At 57.5% G+C, this 19,558-nt stretch overlaps 1 protein-coding gene across 1 annotated transcript; it reads left to right on the top strand.

Moving 5' to 3' along the window:
• Positions 1–8,498: 8,498 nt before the first annotated feature.
• On the top strand, positions 8,499–13,154 carry NAA40 (N-alpha-acetyltransferase 40, NatD catalytic subunit; the record flags this gene model as incomplete). Its single annotated transcript, XM_084244617.1, has 7 exons — positions 8,499–8,588; positions 9,335–9,387; positions 11,735–11,830; positions 11,914–12,072; positions 12,251–12,334; positions 12,654–12,731; positions 13,013–13,154. The coding sequence occupies exons 1-7, from the start codon at positions 8,550–8,552 to the stop codon at positions 13,152–13,154; spliced, it is 651 nt and encodes a 216-aa protein (XP_084100743.1). The 5' UTR covers positions 8,499–8,549.
• Positions 13,155–19,558: the final 6,404 nt, after the last annotated feature.

Raw genomic sequence — 19,558 nt, 5'->3', positions numbered from 1 at the left:
CCTTTTCTGTTATTGTTTTCCCTGTTCCCTGGGACAATGCCAGGCACATGGGAGGGACCCAACAAACATTACCTGAGCGCCAGTTTGGGGACTCAAAACACTGCACTGAGAGTGGAGAGTGAGCAAAGCCGACCAGGTCTACCAGCCCACGCGGCAGACCCGCAAACTCTGAATTACAGGGCATGACCCTGCCGGGGGAATTCTTAGGAGGGAAGACTCGGCTCCACCGCGGGGGTTCCGGGGTAGGCTCTGGGGGTGTGCAGGCTGCACAAGCTTCTCGGGCGACTGAGTTAGGTGGAGGGGGTCACTTTCTGGTCGAATGGGCTCGGCTGAAAGGAACGCTGTCCGGGAGGCCAGAGGACTGGCTCCCACAGCACTACTCGCTCCCCGTGACACTGGCCACGTGTCCGAGTCCCCTCTTAGTTCGGGCCCGCCACGGCATCCCCCACCTCGGGGTGCGCCCCGGGCTCGGCAGAGCGCAGGTGCTGGAGGGTGTTTGGAGAGCGCCGAGCGGACGGTGACTGAATGGGGGAATGAGCAAATAACGGGGCTCCGGCTAGAGCAGGAATTTCAGCGCTCACCAGGAGGCGGGAACTTTCCCGAAGGCTTCCCCAGAGCCCGGGGCGCGGCTGTTTCGGCGGCCGCGACGCGTCGGGCCGTAGGCGAAGCGGCTTCCCGGGACTGGCCGGCGGCGCGGCCACCCACCCGGCGGCCCCGCCCCTGGGGCCCGGCGGCCGTTGCCGTGGCGACAGACGCAGCCCAGCGAGGAGGGGCGGGCCCGGGCACGTCATTGCCAGCGCGACGCGGCCCCGCGCCTCCCGCCTCTTTCGGGGACGAGACCCTCGGGCCGCCTCCCGGTCTCCACCTGTGCGCCTCCCCCGCCCGCCTCGGCCCGCGGCTCTGCGCCGGCGCGGTGCCCGCCGGGCGCGCGGGGAACCCGGGGGCGCATGCGCGGTGCGGGGCCCGCCGCTGCTGAGGTGCCGCCGCCGCCGCCCGTTGCCGCCTCCCCGCCGGCGAGTGTGTGGAGCCGGAGCCGAGGGCCGCCGCCGCCATGGGGGTGAGTGAGGCGCGGAGACGAGACGAGCGGGCCGGGAGCGCGCCCCGCTCCCCGCGCCCCTATTGTTCCTTGACCCCCCCTCACGTGACCCCGACCCCCTCCGGCCTCACGTGACCCCCAGCCCCCACATGACTCCCCCTTTCGCAGTGTCCCCCGGCCGGCCCCTGGGAAGCCCCCGGCCCCACCCCCGCGCACCCCGCCCCTCGCCGGGCGCTCGCCGCTACCTTCCGCGCTGACCCGCTACCTGGGCCGCCCCCATCCCCCCGCGCGGACCCGGGGGGTCCCCGCCGCCCCACGGCCGCCCGCTCCCTGACTGTCGCCGGCTTCGCGGCTTCCCGCGTCCTAGGCCGGCCCCGGCTTGCGGGGCGTCGAGGCCCAAAGAGAAGGAGGCCCCCAGCCAAGGTCACGGACGGTGACCGGGGAGCCAGACCCCGACCCCGGGCTCCGCATCCCCGCGCTCCCCGCTGCGCGGCTCCTCGCGGGAGCCGGTTCCCGGTGCTGCCCGGAACCTCGCCGCCCGGCCCCCGCCCCCCGGCTCCCCCCGCTCCCCCCGCTCCCCCCGCTCCCCCGTCCAGCAGCGGCCTGTCTCGGCGGCGGCCTCGATGCGCGGGGCGTCCTTGTTGTTACTTGGCCTCTCCGAGCCTTGATACTGCCGCCGGCTGGGCGAGGGGAAGCCGAGCCCGGGCGGGATGGAGCTCCGGTGCATCGAGACCACCTGTTCCGTGCGAGGCAGCGCCGAGGTGCAGGTGACGCCGTCCCCGGCAGGTGCTGATAGCGGGCTGGGCAGAAGTTAATCGCGGGTTTCTGCGAATTCATCTCCTTAAGTCCTAATTAGAGCACCCTCGGCCGCCCTCCGGGAATGCGGGCGGCCCTCCCTGGCACTGTGTGAATGTTAGTTCTTACATGGAATTTCCACCTCCTTAGGGAACCCTGCTGCCTCAATGCTAACCCATCTTCGCCGGCTGGCAGCACGATGTTGTGCCAGGGAGGCCACCTTTCGGAGTTTCCTCAGCTGTGTAGAGCGGATGCTTGGCAGAGACGTGGGACTGAGTGACAGAGAGGATGTGAATAGAGAAATAGGTGCCTCCTAAATAGTGGCTGTTATTGTGGCCTGCATGCCCAGCCTTTGCTTTAGGCAAATAGATTTGTGCTATGTTTAATCCCTGCTGTTATTAACCTAGATTCCTCCAATCAAATAGTTATTGACTACAGTCAACTTGTTAGACAGAAGTAGTTGCCTGATCCATGTCAAAACATGTGGTCTGGGTCAAAATACAGATCATGGTGTTTCAGTGAGAACTTTTGGTTCAGTTGGAAAAATAATTTAGTAAGTAAAACAAAAGCAAAAGAAAGTAAGTTTGGGTACTTTGTACTTATCTACCAAGAAAGAGACCGTTGGCATATTTGAGATTTTGGTGAAGGTCCCAGACCCCAGCTCTTGCTGAACGGAAATAAAACCTGTGTCTTATTAGTAAGTGTCCACCCAGCAGAGCAGAAAACAAGAGGCTGAGCTTGCCATTCTGGTCGCACATGTCTCCTTGCTTGAGCTGAAGGCGCAGGCCTCAGACCCTGCTGCCCTTACTTCCTTCAGGGTCCTAAGTTGTTGCTCATGTTTGTCAGGATGGTCCCTTCCTCGCGTCTAGCCTAAAACCCACTGCAAAAGAGAAACATGAACTCTCCTCCTGAAGCAGAACTGGAAACCACTCTTGTCCTCATTCCTCACAGGTGGGGACTGTGGAGTCCCCTCCTCTGTCAGGAAGTTCCTGTGTCTTGTCTTCGTGTCCTCGTAATCACCCTGCAGCAGAGGGCCCTGCCCCACCTAACAACTTGACCTCAGGGAGGGAGGACATCAGGTGGAGCACCACTCTTCAAAATTCCTTGCAGCCACGCCTGTGTTGTCTTTCAGGCATAGAATTTAAGCTCTCCAGAGACAGGTTCTTTCCAGAACTTGGATATTTTGTGGGATGGAAACATTGACACTGAAAATCTAAGAGATCCAGATCCCTTTTATGAAGATCCTCCTGCACTAGCTGATGTTTTTTTTTTTTTTCTTTTTTTTTTTTTTAAATTTCATAGAGGCATGTTTTATTTATTTATTTTGTTTGTTTGTTTTGTTTATACAAGCACTGGGTACAGTCAGAAGCGCGGGAGGGTGAGAGAATTCACCAGAGCCAGAGCTGGGAGCAGAGCAGGCAGAAGGACTGAAGTACACTGCTGAGGGGAGCAGCGGGCAGCTGGAGAGGTCTGCGCGCCATGTGGGACCCTCCTCTGGTGGCCGGGGAGCAGCCGGGGATCGAACCGGCGCCGCAGAGGCTGCGGGCAGCTTCGCAACCCAGCACTCAACCGCTGCGCCACAGGGGAGGCCCTGTTTTTGTTTCTTGATCTCATTGTGCGGCCCCTCACAGTCTCGGAAGTGTGCACGCAAACTTGCCGTGGGAAGGGACGGGCTGCGTCTCACAGCTGCATGTGAAAACCACATTTCTTTGTGCTTTATAGCGACAGGGCCGCGTCCATGCTGTCAATGTAGTGGAGGGGGCATGGGCCCGAGGGTCCCCCTTGGACTTGAGTCTTGGGTGATTCATTGAGCAGTATGGCCTGCTTTCTGCTCTGGGCACACATTGGCAGGTAAAGCAGATGGGGCTTCTGGCTCACGAGCACATGGATGGTCTGGTGGGCATGGAGGGAAGAGATATTAGGAAGACCTTTATGAGAAGACCATTCCCTGGCCCTGTGAACTGGAAACTGCCTTGTCTTGATTTTCTCATCAGAAAAAGTAGGTGCTGAATATGGTAAAGAGCAGGGTAGATTATCTTCATTAAAGCACTAGCAGGGTGGGGCCTCCCTGGTGGCGCAGCGGTTGAGCGCTGGGTTGCGAAACTGCGCGCGGCCTCTGCGGCGCCCGTTCGATCCCCGGCTGCTCCCCGGCCACCAGAGGAGGGTCCCACATGGCGTGCAGACCTCTCCTGCCGCCCGCTGCTCCCCTCAGCAGTGTACTTCGGTCCTTCTGCCTGCTCTGCTCCCCGCTCTGGCTCTGGTGAATTCTCTCACCCTCCCGTGCTTCTGACTGTACCCAGTGCATGTATAAACAAAACAAACAAACAAACCAGCAAACAAATAAATAAAGCATGCCTCTAAAAAAAAAAAAAAAAAAAAAAAAAAAAAAAGCACTAGCAGGGTGTCTCAGCTGAATGGGTCTTTGGAAATAGAAGTCCTTACTGTCAAGAACCAATTTTTTGACTTTTCATTGAATATTTTACTGTTAACACTTATTATTTGTACATGGATATTAGGTTCACTGAATATTCTGTGTTTTTTTTTTTTAAAGAATTATTTATTTATTATACAAGAACCGGGGTATAGGCCAGATTTGCAGGAAGGTGAGAGGAGTCACCAGAGACAGAGGGGGGAACAGAACAGGCAGACTGATGAAATACACTGCTGAGGGGAGAAGCGGGTGAGACAGGAGAGGTCTGCCGCGCCATGTGGGACCCTTGCTGGCTGGACGGGATCGAACTGCTGCTGCAGAGGCTGCGGACAGCTTCACAGCACTGCGCTCAACCACCTGTGCCACCAGGGGAGGCCCTGAATATTCTGTTTTATATTAGCAAAAAATCAAAGCTAATAACAAATAACAAATAACAACAACATAACCAGGACCCATTCCACCTCACTATCCCCCACCCCAAACTTCTGTTCACTCTGCTTCCTGGATAGTTATCTCTTTAGAAACTTGCATGGGCCTTTCTGGGTGAAGTCATCCCTTGTCACCACTCATTTGACTTCTGATCAGGCTCAGACAGACCACCTGTGAAGCCCTCACTTTCTGCCCTGGGTCTGGTCTCCTGGCTTAGCTAGCCTCTCCCCCTAAGGATTAAGGCAGTTAGTTCACAATCAAGTTGTTAGGTGACTCTGGGTGAGCTCCAGGCAGGCCCTGGATGGTCTTGGGATGCTGGGCTTTGATTTTAGAAACAAGAAAACTATGAGAACATGTTTTTTGTCCTGGGAAAAATGGAGACCAAAGTGATAGGAAGGAGAGAGGTTGGATTTAAGTTTCTTTTTTTTTTAAGATTTATTATTGTGTGTATAAGATTTGGGGTGTAGGCCAGAGGTGGGGGGGTAGGGGGGTGAGAGGATACACCAGAGAGAGTGGGGAGCGGAACAGGCATTCTGAGTGAAACACACAGTTGAGGGGAGCAGCGGGCGAGACAGGAGAGGTCTGCTGCGCCATGTGGGTTGCTCCCTTGCTGGGGATCGCACTCAGGCCATAGTGGTAATAGCACTGAGACTTAACCCCTAGGCCACCAGGGGAGCCCTGGAATTCAAGTTTCTGAGTCATTTACTGGGTAAATTGCTTTCTGGAGCCACATCCCTTTTCTACTCTGCTTTTTGAGCACCTCTGGGTTTAGGGATACCTGAGGAAGCTGTGTGTCCATATAAAGAGCTTTCATATCTGGCACTGGTACACTGTGTCCTTCTGTCCTCAGCAGCCTTGGAAGAGGTAGGCATGGGTAGCTCCATTTTAGCGATGAGGGAATTGAGATTCAGAGAAACTGAGTGAGTTGCTGAAAAGAGATTAAATAACTTGCCCAAAGTCACACAGCTCTGGCGTGCAGAAGCTTAGACTCGAATCCAGGTCTCCCTACGCGAAATCCCACTCTCTTTATCATATGAAGTGCCTTTGGGAAAGACACTTAGCCACAGTGAGCTTTACTCTTCACTCCGCTATTTCCCCTCTTAACGAGCAGAGTCTTCCCGGGTCCCGGCAGGACAGTCTTACCTCCCCGAGGCAGGGCCAGGCTAATGGGAGCAGTGGGAGACACTTCTGGTGCGTGCAGGGTTTGAGGGAGGGCTGCCCCCTGTCCTCCCAGCCCGCTGCAGCCCTGTGTGCTGGCTGTGAGGCGCTTAAGGGGCTCTTTCATTGTCTGCAGCCCAACGGCGGCCCCCTTGCCTCACTCTGAGGATTGCCTGGCTTGCCTGCCTGCCCTGTGGGGATGAGCCCGTAAATCTCCTGGAGGCCCAGGTCGGCCTCCTGCTGCGTGTGCTTAGACCAGGTTTCACTGCTCGCCAACCAGAGTCACACTTCCAGCACTTCTGGCCCTTGGCTCTGGGAGGTGGTAAGAGAGCGCGTGCAGGGAGGAGGGGCCGCTGGGAGCTCAGCCGGCCTCTGACCTGTCCTTGCAGCTGCTGCGTGAGGCCCGCCTCTGTTCCCGTTTTCTTGGGGATGGAGTTGCTCTCATGAGCCATGGAGGGGTGGCTGGAGGAGCAGTTTGGCCTCACTGGAGCAAAGCCCCTGCTCTCTCTGCCCCGCTGAGCAGCCCCAGAGGGCCTCTTTCCGAGGCGTCCCTGTTCATGCCCCAGCCTCACCAGAGACGTGGGGCTCTGGGTGCGGCCCATCATGTCAGCCTGCCAGGCTGGAAGGGCGTTGGGAAGTGTGTTGTTGAGGGTCCACCTGGAGGCTCTGCGGCCCCGGCCTGGTCTGGGCTGGGCCAGGGAAGGTCTTGGACACTCATGTAGGTTCTCAGGGCGGCATCAGCATGTGCCCGGGGGAACCCAGCCCCTGGAACTGTTCCTTCTGCTGGCCACTCCCCGGGGAGCTCTGAGCAGACACAGCATCCTTTTGAGCCCCTGTTTCTTGTGTATAAAGGGAGGTGATGGTTTCTGCCCTGAGAATTGAGTCAGATGATGTACTTGAAAGCACTTTGAAGCTGTTTCTCTCCCTGCTGTCTTGAAATCCAAATTCCCAGAGAGAAAAATGGAGGCTCTAAAACTTGCATGCAGTAGAAAGGCCCTACTCTGCCCCCACCTCCCAGCCATGTGAAGTCAGACTGCTCTGGGCGCCCCCTCTGGGAGGCGGGAAGTTGCAGTGCGCAGACTTCGCTAGTGGGCAGCAGGTGGTGGCGGCTCCCAGGCCTGCTCTCCGCCCCAGCATCCTGGCTACTTGAAGTGGAGAGAAGCAGGGTCTGCCCTGAGGAGGTGGGGGGTGGGGGGGATTATTTTTTAAATTTATTTATACATAGAAGAACTGGGGTATAGACCAGAAGTGTGGGAAGTGTAGGGGGGTGGGAGGGCGAGAGGATTCCCCAGAGACAGAGTGGGGAGCAGAACAGGCAGACTGACTGAAATACGCTGCTGAGGGGAGCAGCGGGGAGACAGGAGAGGTCTGCTGTGCCATGTGGGTCAGCTCCCTGGCTGGGGATCAAACTCAGGCAGTAGTGGTGATGGTGCTGAGAATTTAACCCACAGGCACCAGGGAGGTTGGGGGAGGTGGGGGGAGGGTTTATCCTGAGCCAGTTTCCCAGCAGCTGCTCTTCAGCTCACCCTTTCCCAGGGCCACGGTGTGAGGAGAGGTGGCAGAACGCCGGGGCTCAGGGAGACAGGCTGGGGACAGATGAGCTGGTGTCCTGGCAGCCCCTTCCCGACTCGGGTGGATGGGCGAGCACCTCTCTGTGGATGTGCTGCTCTGGCCGTGCTTGGGAGTAAGGACGAGAGCTGTCATCTGGGGCACACACGCTGTGTTAACCCTCGAGGGCAGAGAGCGACACTGGAGTCATTGGGAACCCACTCAGGAGGCTGGGGGGCGGGAGTGGGACTGTGTCTTGTCCGGAGATCTGCAGGTTGTGAAGAGCAGAAAGAGGGTTTGTACAAACCTCTGGGGCCTGAACTCTTTTCTGTGCTACCAGCGTTTCCCAAGAGGGTGAGAGGGGCCATTCCTGAAACTGCCATTAGCCCCACATTAGCCTCAGAACTGGCTCTGCCTCGATGGGCACAGGTACAGGCGTTGTGCAGGTAAACTCCCTCTGCTCTTCCCCTGCTGCCTGTGTGCCCTGCATCCCGGCCTGCCCGCTATGTGCCAGCACAACCTCAGTCCCCGGCTGAGCCCCCAGGGCCTTGTTGCTGCCAGGTGTGCACTGTGCCTGCCACCTGTTGGCATTGGCCAAGCGGTGCTTCTTTGGCACCCTGGTCTACTTGAGCCACAGTGCTGTGGCCTTATCTTACAAAGGGGGCTCAGATCCCAGAGGGGCTGCCCCCCAGGCCAGATTTTTGTCTCCTGGAAAAGCTGAAAGATCTTTGAATCATGGCACAGTATGGAACAGCGGTCAGCGCCACCTCGGATGGCGCTCCTGCCCGGAACCCGCCCGTTAGCAGGCGCTTCGGAGTAAAGATTCGCCTCCCCCCAGGGCTGGGCTCGCTGCCACATGACGTCCCCTCGCTGGGTCCTGACAGTGACCCAAGATCCTGAGTATTAGGAAGCCGAGACACGAGGCTCCCCAGGTCTCCCCTCCTGGAAGTGCTTGGGGCTCCCCACGAGACCGGTGTGCTGCGCTCAGCATGGCAGTTCCCGGGCTGAGGGGCGCCTGTCCCTCCGCGGGAAAAGCCAGACCGTTGGTTGGTTGGCCGCAGACTGTGCAGCCAGCTTTGCTTTTCCCTGTTGCAGAGGAAGTCGAGCAAAGCAAAGGAGAAGAAGCAGAAGCGGCTGGAGGAGCGAGCAGCCATGGATGCCGTCTGTGCCAAAGTGGAAGCCGCCAACAGGGTGACTCTTCCCTCCACCCCACCCCCGCCCTCCAGCCCCCCAGCCGGGGCTTGGTTTTCAATTTACCTTCTTTTGGCGCCACCCTGCGGCGGACTGCGTTACTGCCCGCCGCGCGGGGGCGGGGAGCCGGGGCGGGGCAGCGGCTGGCCCAGGTGTGCAGGAGCTCGGAGGTGGCTGCTTTTGTGGGTCTCCTTCCCCGTGGAAGAGGGTCTCCAGGAGATTTTGTTAGGATTTTGCATTTGGGGGAGGAAATTTCCCTGGTAAAATGTGGTGTAATTTCATTTATTCATTTAAACATTTGTTGACGGCACGTCGGGTACCAAAGGCAGTGCTCGGGTGGGGTGGGGTGGGGGCCGGTGTACAGTTAGGGGAGAAGCCGGAACCTCAGCCCTGGATGGGCCTGACTGGAAGCAGACGCGCCGGGAGAGTCTGGTCATCCTCCCTGCCCCCATTCCACATCCCGATTCTTGTTCTTTGATCCCGCTCAGCGAGCAGGTACATTTGTAAGGATGTGGGTCAGGGACGCGAATCTCCGTTTTGGGCTATGAGCACAGTTGGAGGTTTGTTAGAAGTACCAGGTGGATCAGGTGGCCTCCTCCGCCTCTCCTTTTGCCAGCAGGGGAAGCTCTTGGGCCGCCTTCCCAGAGCCATGTGGGCCTGCGTGCACCCCCCCCCCCCACTGCTGGAGGGAGAGCCTGCACCCCACGCGTGTGTTTGCGCCACTCCTCTTTCTTTTCCCTCCACAGCTCGGGGACCCCCTGGAGGCTTTCCCGGTCTTCAAGAAGTACGACCGAAATGGGTGAGCGCTCTGCATTCCTGTCTGCGTGGAGTCTGTAGGAAGTCACTTTTCCGCAGCCCCGAGGGTTTCTCCTTCTTCTTTGTTATGAAAACAGGGGGAGCCGGGCGCCCTAGAGAACCCTGCTCAGGGCGCCAGGGCCTCTGTGCCTGGACCATGGCCAGTCTCACCGGGGCTGACCCGCGGCTTGTTGTTCTCTCCACACCAGGAATCAGACTGACACAGACCCCCTCCTTTTGTTAGGGGGAAGCTGAGGCTCAGATAAGTTGAATGAGATTTCTGAGCTTACAGGGTTTCTCCCTAGTAGCTGAAGGACTTGACTTTCCAGTCCACTGCGCTTTCCCTGAGTATGTGGCATACTTTTTTCCCTTTTGTATCCAAAAGAGCAGGTTTTTTATAAGAAAAGGGAAGGAAAAGACCCATGCACAGATACAGTTGGGCAGAAATAGCTGCCCCTGAAAGTGGTAGGTTTAAGAAAGAGACACCTGCGCGGCACAGGCGGGCAGGACAGCTGCCGAGGCATAACTTAATATTAAAGACTACTCGCTGGCTTTGTGACCCTGGACAAATGAACCTCTCTGTGCCTCAGTTTTCAAATCTGAACGTGTCTGATAATAGTGCCTGCCTCGTGGGGGATGCGGGGGGCTCATCAGGGAGACTAGCTGGAAAGGCTTGCGCCTGGAGCAAGCTTAAAGGTAGGTCCCCAATAGCGGTTACCACTAGTTGTTATTACTAATCCCATTCATCAGAGGATCTGGATTAAAGCCCCCCTGCTCTTTCTGTCCTTTTGGTTTATAAAACAGGAGGCAGAATCTGTTTTACAAAAGTGCTCTCAGTTGAGGAAAGACGGGTTTATGGTTTCAGAGCATCACAGCCGAGGCTGTGGGTTGCTGGGCTTGTCACTGTTCCGGACAAGTCGCTCATGCTCCTTGAGCCTCCTGTTTTTCTATTCAGTGGAGCGGGGGGCACACTTGCGGGGTGCCTTTCAGGAGGAAAGAGAAGATACTGAGCTCTGGATTATCAGCTGTGCAAGTGTTTTGAAAGTGACAGGGAGAGCCAGGAACTGCGCTTTGAGGTGGGGCAGCAGGGACGCCTTTGCCCCTCTCCCGGGGGCTGACTCCTTAGCGTCACATTGACATGCCCGCCTTGTGTGGTCACGTGCTTTACACGTCGTCATTCAGAGCCCCTTGCTGTGATGTCGCCTGGCCCCAATCTTCCTATCCCCCCAACTTGCAGACACTGTGGCCCCCTTGGGCTCCTTTAGTGCCTGGCATTTTGTGTGATCCGTGTGACTGTGATTTTCCTTTCAAGTCCTGAGCTCAGATGGATGGAGCGTTTATCTGGCAGGCTGGCCTCTGGAAGCAGGGCGGTGCTGTGGGGGCACGTCTCACTGCTCCATGACGAGCACTGCCCAGAGGCTTGTGTGCCAGCCAGGTCCTAACTCACAAGGCTCAGCCCCTGTACCGCTCCACGGTGCCTGTTAGTGGAGTGGGGTTCTGGTGCGAACCTCGCCTAGGGGTCCTGTTGAAAGTCCCCTTCATCTGTGGTTGTGGGGCACTTTGAAGAGGCAGAGTTGCTGCTTTAGTACTTTGAGGGTGTGGTAGTATCTAGAAGGTGTGATTTGCAGTGTGGCTGAGGGCTTTAACCATAATGTACCTACATTCCATTTAGAAGTAAATAACAGATTAAGATTCCTTAACATGGGGGGGGGGCGGGGAAAGGAAGGACTAGTGTAAAAATAAGGGGGGGGGTGCAGTTGTATGGGGAATATAACCAAAATGAAAATGCATACATTGTGTAAAGATGAAAAAAGATGTAAGAATTATATAAAATAAAATACTTAAATTAAAAAAAAAAATTCCTTAACGCCTGTGACAGTCTTTAGGAAAATAGAGCCTGGGTTTGGGCCCATTCCACCCTGTTTGATGAGCCACCAGCACCTCCTACTATTGGCAGGCAGGGCTCCTCAGAGCGGGGTATGGACTGTGGTCTTTAGAGTGCCTGAGGTCACCCCTGGCTTCAGAAGGTGAGATTGGTAGATAGGAGGTCCCCAAACGTCCTTCAGACATGAAAGCAATGGGAAGAATGCCTCCAGTGGGAACTCGGGGAACCCAGAAGACTCAGTGTTTCTAACAAGGTGCAGAAGAGAGGTTGATGAGAGCAGAGGTGGCAGAGAGGGACAGAAATTTACAAAGTGCTGAGTCTGGCAAGGGCAGGGGCAGGCAGGGAATGGGCTGGCGGGCCTGGTGGGTGGCCGGTGATGACAGTTCCGTAGTCTTGTGGAAAGGCCTGGGGCAGGCGTTGGCGCTGGGCCTGCAGCTGCTTCCCAGCATCCTCTTCCAATTTTCAGGTTAAATGTCTCCATCGAATGTAAGCGCGTGTCCGGACTGGAGCCGGCCACCGTGGACTGGGCCTTCGACCTGACCAAAACCAACATGCAGTCCATGTAAGCCCTGCCGGGAGGGGAGGTGTGCCCTTCCCAGGCTGCCTTCCTCTCCCAGGGTTCCCTTGATGGCCCGCGTTTCTCAGGTATGAGCAGAGCGAGTGGGGCTGGAAGGATCGAGAGAAACGGGAGGAAATGACGGATGACCGAGCCTGGTACCTCATTGCTTGGGAAAGCAGTTCCATCCCTGTCGCCTTTTCTCACTTCCGTTTTGACGTGGAATGCGGGGATGAAGTCTTGTACTGGTAGGGAGCCAAGCCTGGTGTTGGGGGGGGGGCTGGGGGGGGCAAACCGTGCTGCTCTAGGCTCTCAGCGGGCGGCAGAGTCTGCCGGGCCTTCTGTGTCCTGGGACTCCCCTGACTAGCCCGGCAGCCCCTGCACGCCCGCCCTCCGCTCAGCGCTCTGCTCTGCTCCCCTCTGCAGCTATGAGGTGCAGCTGGAGAGCAAGGTGCGGCGGAAAGGCCTGGGGAAGTTCCTCATTCAGATCCTGCAGCTCATGGCAAACAGGTGAGGGTACCCCCGAGGAAGAGGCTCGTCTAAACCCTCTCAGTAAGGTGCTCCCCGTACTGCTGAGTCCAGCCTTCGGCTGAGCCCCACAGGGCGTCACGCGCCTCCGGGCCGCTCTTCTCTGCCTGCGTGTGGGCGCCGCACTCAGGTGGTCATGCCCCCCCCACATCTGGTCAGCTGGAGGCAGGGAGGCCCCGTACACCCTGGGGCCACATCAGGTAGGTCAGGCTGACGATGCTTTGCAGGGCAGGCAAGTGAGAGAAGAGCTGATGCAGTCTCTGTCTCTTTCCGGAAGGTGATCTCTCTGCTCTCTTCTCAGCACACAGATGAAGAAAGTTATGTTAACGGTATTTAAGCACAATCATGGCGCCTACCAGTTCTTCAGAGAAGCCCTGCAGTAAGGAGCTGGCGGCCTGGGACCCTCTGGGGGGTGGGATGGGGTGCCTGCCCCATGTCTCTGCCCGGTCTTGTCCCCCATTCATCCTGACACCAGCGCGCCCAGGCCAGGGGCCGTGGGTGTCGGGGCTTAGGACCGGCGTGGCAGTTTCCTTGCCTTGGCCCCAGCTGCTCCTGCCCCCTCACTGCTCGGGGTCTCGTGCATGTGGTGGGTGGAGAGACCCCACTCAGGGAGCCAGGGAGGCAGCACCGTGACCCACCTTCCTGCCTGCCTGCTTGCAGATTTGAGATCGATGACTCCTCCCCCAGCATGTCTGGGTGCTGTGGAGAGGACTGCTCCTACGAGATCCTGAGCCGCAGGACCAAGTTTGGGGACAGCCAGCACTCCCACGGGGGCGGGCATTGTGGCGGCTGCTGCCACTGAGCTCCCACGCCAGACGCGCTCTCCTCAGGCCTGCCCTCTGCCCCGGCTCCCCCTCAGATGCCTCAGGTGCCCTCAGAGCTGCGCCCTGAGCACACAGGAGCCTGGGGAGGAGAGGTCCGAGCTTCCCTGCCTCTTCTCCTGAAAGAGCCGCTCAGCGGATGCTGAGGGAGGCGCCACAGGCCCACCATGAAGGACTGCGGCTCTTGGCTCCAGCCCTCAGGCGTAAGGTTCCCTGACTTCTCTGCGCTGACAGCCCCCCCTCACACTTGGACAGATGGAGTATTTATACCCACCTTTAGGAGAGTCCTGGACACCTGGGTCTGGGGTCTGACTGGTCCCCAAAGAGGAATGGACTCAGCATAAGATCTGGACACAGAGACCTGCATCTTTGTGGATGGAGACTGTGGAAGTGGGGTGCTCTTTCTACCTGTGCTTTTATGGACCCACAGTTAGGCTGAGTGGTCCAGGGGACCAGCCTGCTCTGGAGGAACCTCCCACCCTGGCTGGCAGTGCAGGGCTGAGGACTGGGAGCCGGTGTGGTGGGGCTCCCTGCGCCTCGGGGCTTTTGGACTTCGCTGCATCTCAGCTTGACTTCTTGATCTCCTGGCAGTGACTTGAGTTTTTCACTCACTGACAGAAGCCAGCGGTCATGTCTATCCCTCTCCCACTATTGCCCTGGCCCTAACCCCACCCCAGATAACTCCATTCCTGCTCTCAAGGGGGGAATAACATCAGGGAGCCCCTTGTCTTCCCCCAGAAGGAGCCCCCTGGCATGTCTTATGTCATTTCCCCACCTATCTTGGTGCTTATAGCTCTCTGAGAATGGGGCACCCTTCCTCTGCAGAGAGGCCCAGCCAGCAGCAGGCCCCACTGCCTGCGCCCCCCCCCCCCAGCCTCACCCCTCGCTGCCTCAGTGAGGCACTAGTGCCACTGCCCTGGCAGCAGCTCAGGCTGCAGCAGGACGCCTCTTGGTGCCCCCACAGCTGCTTTTCTCTCCGGTGGCGCCGATGGCAGCAGGCTGGGGCACAGGCAGGCCTTCCCCATGTGTGGGACCGAGGGTGTGGGCTTAGAGCACAAACTCGTCTTGATCTCTAGACCTTGTTCCCCCTCCAGGGAAGAAAATGACCAAATCCTTGCCCAGGAAAAAGCACCTAACGCCTCCCCTCCAACTTCCTTGAGCTCTGCTTAAGGGCTGTCTGGAAGGGTCTAGCCTTTGTGCAGTTGCTCTCAGAGTTCTGAGGGTCCATCAGACCTGCGTCTGCTCATATCTGCCCTCTGCTCCAACTCAGGGGTCTGTGCTGGTGGAACCCCCAGGGCTTCTTGCTTCTGACCCACATTCCTGCCTGTGTAGGGCCTGTGGGAGGGGTCTCCCCCCGCCCCCCCCAAGCAGCTCTCACTGCGTGCCCCGCCTTGTTCTCCACCCCGCCAGCACTGGACACGGCACTCCTCAGAGAGGGCCTTGCAGCTTTACACTGGAATCAGTCTGCCTTTGCCCAGACCCCCGGCTCCTGGAGGGTGGCACCCTAGGGGGTTTTAGACTGCCGGGAGGGTGGGGGTGGGCTCCTTCCAAGAATCAGTGGAAAGACAGAAGCATGTTCAGGAAGAGTTTCCCTCTGAGCCCTGTCTCAAAGGACACAGAATGATAAATATTTATTGTCTTAGATCATGGATTTCTGATGCTTCTCAAGGGGACCAAAAGGCACCCCATCCAAAAACCCATGTAAGGTGAGTTTGGTGTATGTCGTCTCTCTCTAGCCATCGGGCCCCCCTCCGCCCACTCACTGGAAGATGGGGCGCTTCCCAAAGGGCTGCTCCTGAGACCAGTAGGGCACGCAGGGTAGCCTACAGCCCGCAGGCCCCTGTGGGTGGTGAGCCGCTCCTTCTCAACATCAGTCTTTGCTCCCCCAGGTCTTGGTTTTAAGAAACATGGCAGGCCTTTTGTACCTGGCTCTTTTGTTTGTTGTTTGGGGCATGTTCAAATATTTTTAAACATTTCTTTTTTTAGTTGTATCCACCCGATTTCAGGTTATTTTTGTTGTCGAACGTGTATGTGACATGTGTAAAAGTTTCTTTTAGCCCTTTGTTTTTTTTAGAGGAAACTTTGAAGATGAAACTCCTTGGTATATATTTTTTTTCTTTAGCTAATTGTTATCACTGGCATCAAAGGGAAAATGGTCTCTTTTTGCATTGGTTGTATTTGTAAGTCACAAATAAAAGACAGTTTGCTCAGCTGCTGGCATGTCTTCCTGATGCCAGGGTACCCAGACTGGCCCAGTGTGGGTCCTAAACACTGCGGCGTGAGCTGGGCAGGCCTGGCACCCCCATCCTGTGAAGGAAGCCCTCGTCCTGAGAACACCTCAGTGTCTGGCGGGAGCACCTGGAGGTGGGAACTGCCACCCAGTGCAGGTATTCGTGCCACTTCCCAGAAGTCCTGGGAATAGATTTGCTGTCTGTGACCAAATGTACAAACCAGCATCCTGTGGGAGTAAAATGGGCCAAGGTGTCTTTTCCCCTTTGACTTGGGTTGTGCAGGGTTTTCTTTCTCTACTAAAGACTCCAGTGCCCCCTTCCTTCCATTCAGAAGACAAAGGCTCCACAGAAGGGCAGCTCACTTGGGGAGCAGGGAGACTCTGGCCCTAGAGTGTGAGGGGGGCAGCAATCCCTCCAGACCTGCCCAGGGGAGCTGGAAGGAGAGGCAGGAATGGGCCTCAAGCTGGGCCTCACTGGCAGGTGGAGGGCGTCCGATAAGAACACGGTCTGTGCTCTGGTGGGGTCTTGACAGGAAGGGCAGGCTGGGTGTTGCTGGCCAGTGTGCATGAGGTGGTTCCACAGCTCTGTCTTCATTTTGGGGGAAGACTTAAATGTGTTTTAATAAGTATGTGCTGGGTCCCTGCTCCGTGTCTCAGGAAAACTCTAAAGGCCTCCGGGGAAAGTGAGACACGGTTCACAGTACAGCTACGGGGCGTCCCTCCCGCGGCTAGGCCAGAGAAGAGCTGCCGTGGCCTTCAGCACATCGCAGCCCGCTCCCCCAACTGCCAGGTTCGCCAGGAACAGCTGGAGCAGCCACTGTCTCACCTGGGAGGCTTCCCGTCCTTGGGAGGGGAATCCAATGGATTCCTCTTGTGGCAAAATTCCCCTGGGTTCTTCGTTCCTTGAAGGCTGTTTGATTCCCTGGTTGGGATTTGTGGGAATGGCGCTCCCTTTTCAGCAGGGCCACCGTTGCGCCTGGGCAAAGGGCCGAGTACAGGAGAGTGGTAGTCCGAGCCGGGACTTAGCCCCTCCATCCTCCACCATGGCTGCCCCCAGCTGCAGCCTCTTTGCAGGGTGGCCCTTGCTGCGTGAATAGCAGTGTCTTCCCTTCCCAGCAGAGCCCGAGGGGCACTGGGAAGGGAGGCGGCTCCCCAGTAGGATGAACGCTGGCCGCGGGCAGTTCTGACTGCCAGGCTGTGGAGGCAGCCGGCTCTCATATGCTGGCTGACCCAGCGTTTCCTGCTGCTCCCTCTCCAAGGGCAGCAGAGGCCCTTCCATGCAGCCTGAGGATGAGGCTGTGGGGCCCACACGTCGTCACTTGGCTGAGTCTTGGTGTGAAGCTGGCATTTGGTGAGTCCCTGCTTTGTCAGTGTGTGCTGGGCACCATGGGATGCTTGTGCCTCTACCAGTCCTTTTTTTTTTTTTTTTTTTAATATTTATTTATGCATACAGGAACTGGGGTACAGGCCAGAGCTGTGGGGGGGGTGTGTGTGAGAGGATTCATCAGAGACAGAGTGGGGAGCAGAACAGGCAGATCTGCTGAAATGCACTGCTGAGGGGAGCAGTGGGCAAGACAGGAGAGGTCTGCTGCGCCATGTGGGTAGCTCCCTGGCCGGCCAAGGATCGAACTCTCGCTGCAGAGGCTGCAGATAGCTTCACAGTGCTGTGCTTAACCCCTTGCGCTACCAGGGAGGCCCTCCACCAGTCCTTACAGCAACCTGTTCCACAGGCGGCGGGGTCATTCTCAAATGTGGTCTGAGAGACCCCAAGTGGAAAGGAACTTGCCCAGGAGCCTGATGGTGTGGCCAGGTGCTCTGGTGCAGGGCCTCTGGCCCTGGGATGTGGGAAAACGAGGAATGGGGAACTTGCCCTGGGCCAGAGACACGGCAGAGGTCGGGGCCCGAAGGCAGAGAGGGGGTCCTCTCGGGTTTGGAGTTGTGACTCCAGGCGGAGTGCCCAGAGGCGGAGGGGCTCTGGCTGCAGTGCCACACAGCAGGGTAGGGGTGAGGCGAGGGGCACTGGTAAGCTTGGTAAGCTTGGTTTGCAGCCAGAGGCTACAGCAACCCCACAGGCTTAGATGGCCACCCTCAGGGTGGGGAGGTCTTGAACGTGACCTGGGTGGTGGTGTGGTGTGGCTGGCCTTGGGGTTGAGTGGGGCCTGGGGAGCAGCAGAGGGTGCTGGTAGCAGTCGCAGTGGAGGGTCTTCTCCAGGCATCCCAGTTGGTGACTTACGCTCTATACTTCTTGGCTCCCAGACAAGCCCTGGGGGTCTGTGTCCACCATGACAACCTGACAACTTGGGGGATGGGGAGGGGAGGCCTTGGTGGCCCAGTACCGCCCTGTACCACAGGGTATGACAGAACTGCTGTCTGCTTGCGTGCTCTCCTCTTAGTCATATATGACCTCAGACTGTGGGTTGTGGACTGGAAGGGGTTAACCCCCACTCAGCTCCCAGGGGCATCCCTCAGCCCACAGCCTCCCTGTACCTTGGTGTGCATGCAGACCCCTGGGGCGCCCTGGCTGGGACAGCTGTGTCAGGGCCACTGGTCAGCCGCCCCGGGAAGCGCTGACCCCACTCTAGGATCTTGCTGTCCCTGTCCCACTTCCACCACCTGTTCCAGATCAGGTTTCCCAAATCTGCCCTCTTCCTGTGAGGCACACCCCTCCACCGCCCCTTTATGCTGCTGGACTTTACAGGAAAGGCTCACTTCACAGATGGGGAGACTAAGGTGCAGGCCGGGGAAAAAGCATCATTGACGGAATCCAGAAAATCGGTTAGACTGGCACTCTCCCCTGCCCTTTTTTGGGCCCTCCTCCTCCTGGGGGCACTGAATCCTTCCCGAGGCTCCACTGGGCCCTCCTGCTGCTGCTCCCACCCAGGAGGGCCAGTCCCCACAGGCTGGTGGAGAGGTCACAGCTGCCCGCCGTGAGAGGCTCCTTCACATCAGGGTCTTACAGTTTTGGGTCAGATGCTTTGGGAGGTGGCAAACTCCTGTGCTGAGGGTGGGTAGGGGGCAGCTGAGGAATTCATACTGCTGGTCCCTCCCCAGCCTCATAAGATCATGTTTGAACAGAGCAGCTGTTGAGCCAGAACCTTGAAGGACAGGAATCTGGGCTTGGGGTGGGGACACCCAGTGTTTCTCTAGCCGATGCATGGCCAGTGGGGTCTGGGACTCTGGGGCCTGGGTTGTGACACTGGTCTCAGGAGGTGGGACTGTTATAGGGCAGGGAGAGGGGCAGCCCAAACCCCGCAAACCTGCCTCTTTTATATAGGGGTCTGCCATCCACCGCATTAACACCAAACATGAGACTTTAATGGAAGGAACTTTAATACAATTAGTGAACAATACAGGGAAGGCAAAGAATCTAGTTTCTAAATCAAGCACCCAGAGTGACCCGTCCCCTCGTGGGTAAAACTCCAGCCATATGGGATTGGCCCAGAGCAAGGCCCCAAAGCCTGCCACAAGTCCAAAGCATCTTCCAGTGGGGACCCCCAGAAAAGGGTCAGAAACAACCAGACAAGCCCGGAAGGAAAAGAGCAAAATCAACATCAAGATAAAAGCTGCCATTGTCTCCTCCCCACGGGTCTCACCCACATCTGTGTCACCCCGTCCACGACCAAAAGGCAAGCACAGTTTCTTCACGTGTCTCTGGGCTCCATGTGCCTCCTCCAGGTCTTCTTCTGGATCTCCATCCTGCTTCCTTCCTTCCTAGTTTCCTCTGCGTCCTCTTCTCTTCCTGCTCAGCTCCACCCTCCCTTGGGTGGGGCAGGGAACCTAAAACCTCCCCCTTTTCTGGGGACCCCCCTGTTACAGGACCAGCTCAGTCACCCGTCCCCAGGGTGGGAATCAATTCCTGATGTCGCATTCAGGGAGGAGGCATGGGCCCTCGCCCCTGAGCCAGGTTCCCTAGCAACGTGAGTGGGCAGTCCCTGTGGGAGCAGAAGCTTCACCCTTACAGGGAGCGCAGCGCTTGCCCAGGTGGACGCTTCTCTGGGTCCCTTCCTCCCAAGTGGCAAACATCCCTTATTGGACCCCCCGCCTTGTTTACTCCAGTGCCATCTTGGAAAATGTAGCAGAAAATAGACCCCAAACACCTCTTTTCCCACCACCACTGTGTAGAAAACACCGTTGCTCATAACTTGTGGGTCCTTC

This window comes from Talpa europaea (assembly GCF_964194135.1).
Source record: "Talpa europaea genome assembly, chromosome: 1".
In the NCBI taxonomy this organism is placed as follows: Eukaryota; Metazoa; Chordata; class Mammalia; order Eulipotyphla; family Talpidae; genus Talpa; species Talpa europaea.
Note: the sequence above shows the minus strand (reverse complement) of the source record. Positions and strands in the feature narration are given on the sequence as shown.